General features: G+C 46.4%; 1 gene segment (V, D, J or C); it reads left to right on the top strand.

The window, feature by feature from the left end:
• The first annotated feature begins 234 nt into the window (after window positions 1–234).
• On the top strand, window positions 235–705 carry LOC133456201 (Ig heavy chain V region 5A-like). The segment is given in 2 exon segments: window positions 235–271; window positions 356–705. Coding segments are annotated over 2 exon segments (387 nt in total).
• Window positions 706–2139: the final 1434 nt, after the last annotated feature.

Raw genomic sequence — 2139 nt, 5'->3', positions numbered from 1 at the left:
GGCATGAACATATTTGGGTTGTGTTAAATAAAGTTATGATATTCTGATGAAAGAATTAATCCTGTCGGTGTTTCACTCTGCTTTGTCATCATTTCATTGCAGTTTTCATTTTAGAGAGTGTCAAACATTATTGTCATTTGTTTGAGTCTATGCAAATTGTGGTTCCTCCCATCGGCTATAAAAACATGTCACAGTGTGAGTCGAGTGAACAGGAGGTTTGTTTCATCCATAAACATGTTTGCAGCTGTGTTCCTGTTGTCAGTAGTGGGATGTGAGTCACTTCAGACTTATAATGATAAACTATTTTTAATGTAACCAGATATTTGATCAGAAATCGTGTTTGTCTTTTTTACAGGTGTGAAGTGTGAACAGCTGACTCAGCCGCCCTCTGTGACTGTGCAGCCAGGTCATCGTTTGACCATCAGCTGTCAGGTCTCTTATTCTGTGAGCAGCTATTGGACAAACTGGCTCAGACAACCTGCTGGGAAAGCACTGGAGTGGATTGGATATGCAAAAGTTGGGGGTTCATCAGACTACAAAGAGTCACTTAAAAACAAGTTCAGCATTTCTGCAGACTCTACCAGCAACACGGTGACTCTGAATGGACAGAACATGCAGCCTGAAGACTCTGCTGTGTATTATTGTGCCAGATACCACAGTGACACAAACATCAGCAGACCTGAACAAAAACCTCTCAGAGCCTGAAAATGTGTAACATGAACCCACCAGAGGAAGAGCCCTCACCCGACTAATAGTTTAAGGCCATTTTAATGTTTGTTGCTGTATCACAGGGTTCTTCAGTTCCAGTCCTTGAGGTCCTGTATCCTGCATGTTTTAGATCAGGGATCCTCAATTTTGGCCCTTGAGGGCTGGTGTCCTGCATGTTTTAGATGTTTCCCTGCTTTAACAAATCTTGATACAAGTCACTGTGTCATTAACAGACTTGTGCAGACCTCCATGACATGCTGATGATGACCATTAATTAGAATCAGGTGTGTAAAAGCAGGAAACGGGGGCACGGTGGCGCAGCAGGTAGTGCAGCCGTCTCACAGCAAGAAGGTCCTGGGTTCGATTCCCGCCGGGGATGCTGTGGGCGCTGAAGTGCGTGTTAGTTCCCCCATGACTTCAGTGCCCACACCCTGGGTGGGGTTGGCGAAAGGATCTTTCTGTGTGGAGTTTGCATGTTCTCCCCGTGTTCCCGTGGGTAGCTAATGGGAGCTACCCTCACAAAAACATGCACACAGTCCTGGGCTATACATGCCCCCTCTGGCCAACCGGGGCGCCAGATGGACGACAGACGACGCCGCCCTGCGGACGGCTCCTGAACTCATATCCCCCTCAGCTCATTGACATGCAATTCCAGTTGCTAAGGACCCCTGCCGGTACGACACCTTGCCGGCAACGCATTGTCTCATTCAATGTCCCTGGACATTGTCATTCCAGTCCCTGCGTCTCGCATCCCTACTGGGACAGGCACCGCTGAGGACCCCTACCGGTGCGACGCCTTGCGGCAACGCATTGTCTCATTCAATGTCCCTAGGCATTGTCATTCCAGTCCCTGCGTCTTGTTTCCCTGCTGGGACAGGCACCAGGAGAGTATCGGACTTCCAGCCCCCCGCAAGGCCACGCCTCTGACTGTCACACTGACTTGTTTAATTCTGTTGTTTGTTCTTGTATAAAAAAGCTTGTTACAAACCATTCGATGTCAGCCCACCGAACGAGACACTGTCTGTATCTGTCTGCTGAACGCCGGCTAGAATAAAATCTCTCATCCCACAGCGGACTCATGAACTGGACTTTGTAATATTCTTCAACAATTTGGTGCCCGTGACCCGGATAACAATAGACTTTCGATGGGAACTCCTTTTTCCAGACCAACGACACAACCAGCGACTTCTATCTAAATTAAATCAGAGGTAAGGGGTCCATTTTTTCAAAATCCCAAATTATTGTTTCTGGGCTGTTGTCGAAAGTCTGTGAACTGGAGTGCCAGAGAAAGTTGACGTTATCCTTAAATTTAGGTAAGTCCGCTGTGTGGTTGTGAAGGTTATATTTTTTATTATTATTTTGTGTTATTGGGAAGGTTATTGTAGAGATGTTTTAGGAATGCTGACAATTTCATAACACTTGAATTTGATT

This window comes from Cololabis saira, chromosome 12 (genome assembly GCF_033807715.1).
Source record: "Cololabis saira isolate AMF1-May2022 chromosome 12, fColSai1.1, whole genome shotgun sequence".
Taxonomy (NCBI): Eukaryota; Metazoa; Chordata; class Actinopteri; order Beloniformes; family Belonidae; genus Cololabis; species Cololabis saira.
The sequence above is the reverse complement of the archived record's forward strand: the minus strand, read 5'-3'. Positions and strand labels throughout refer to the sequence as shown.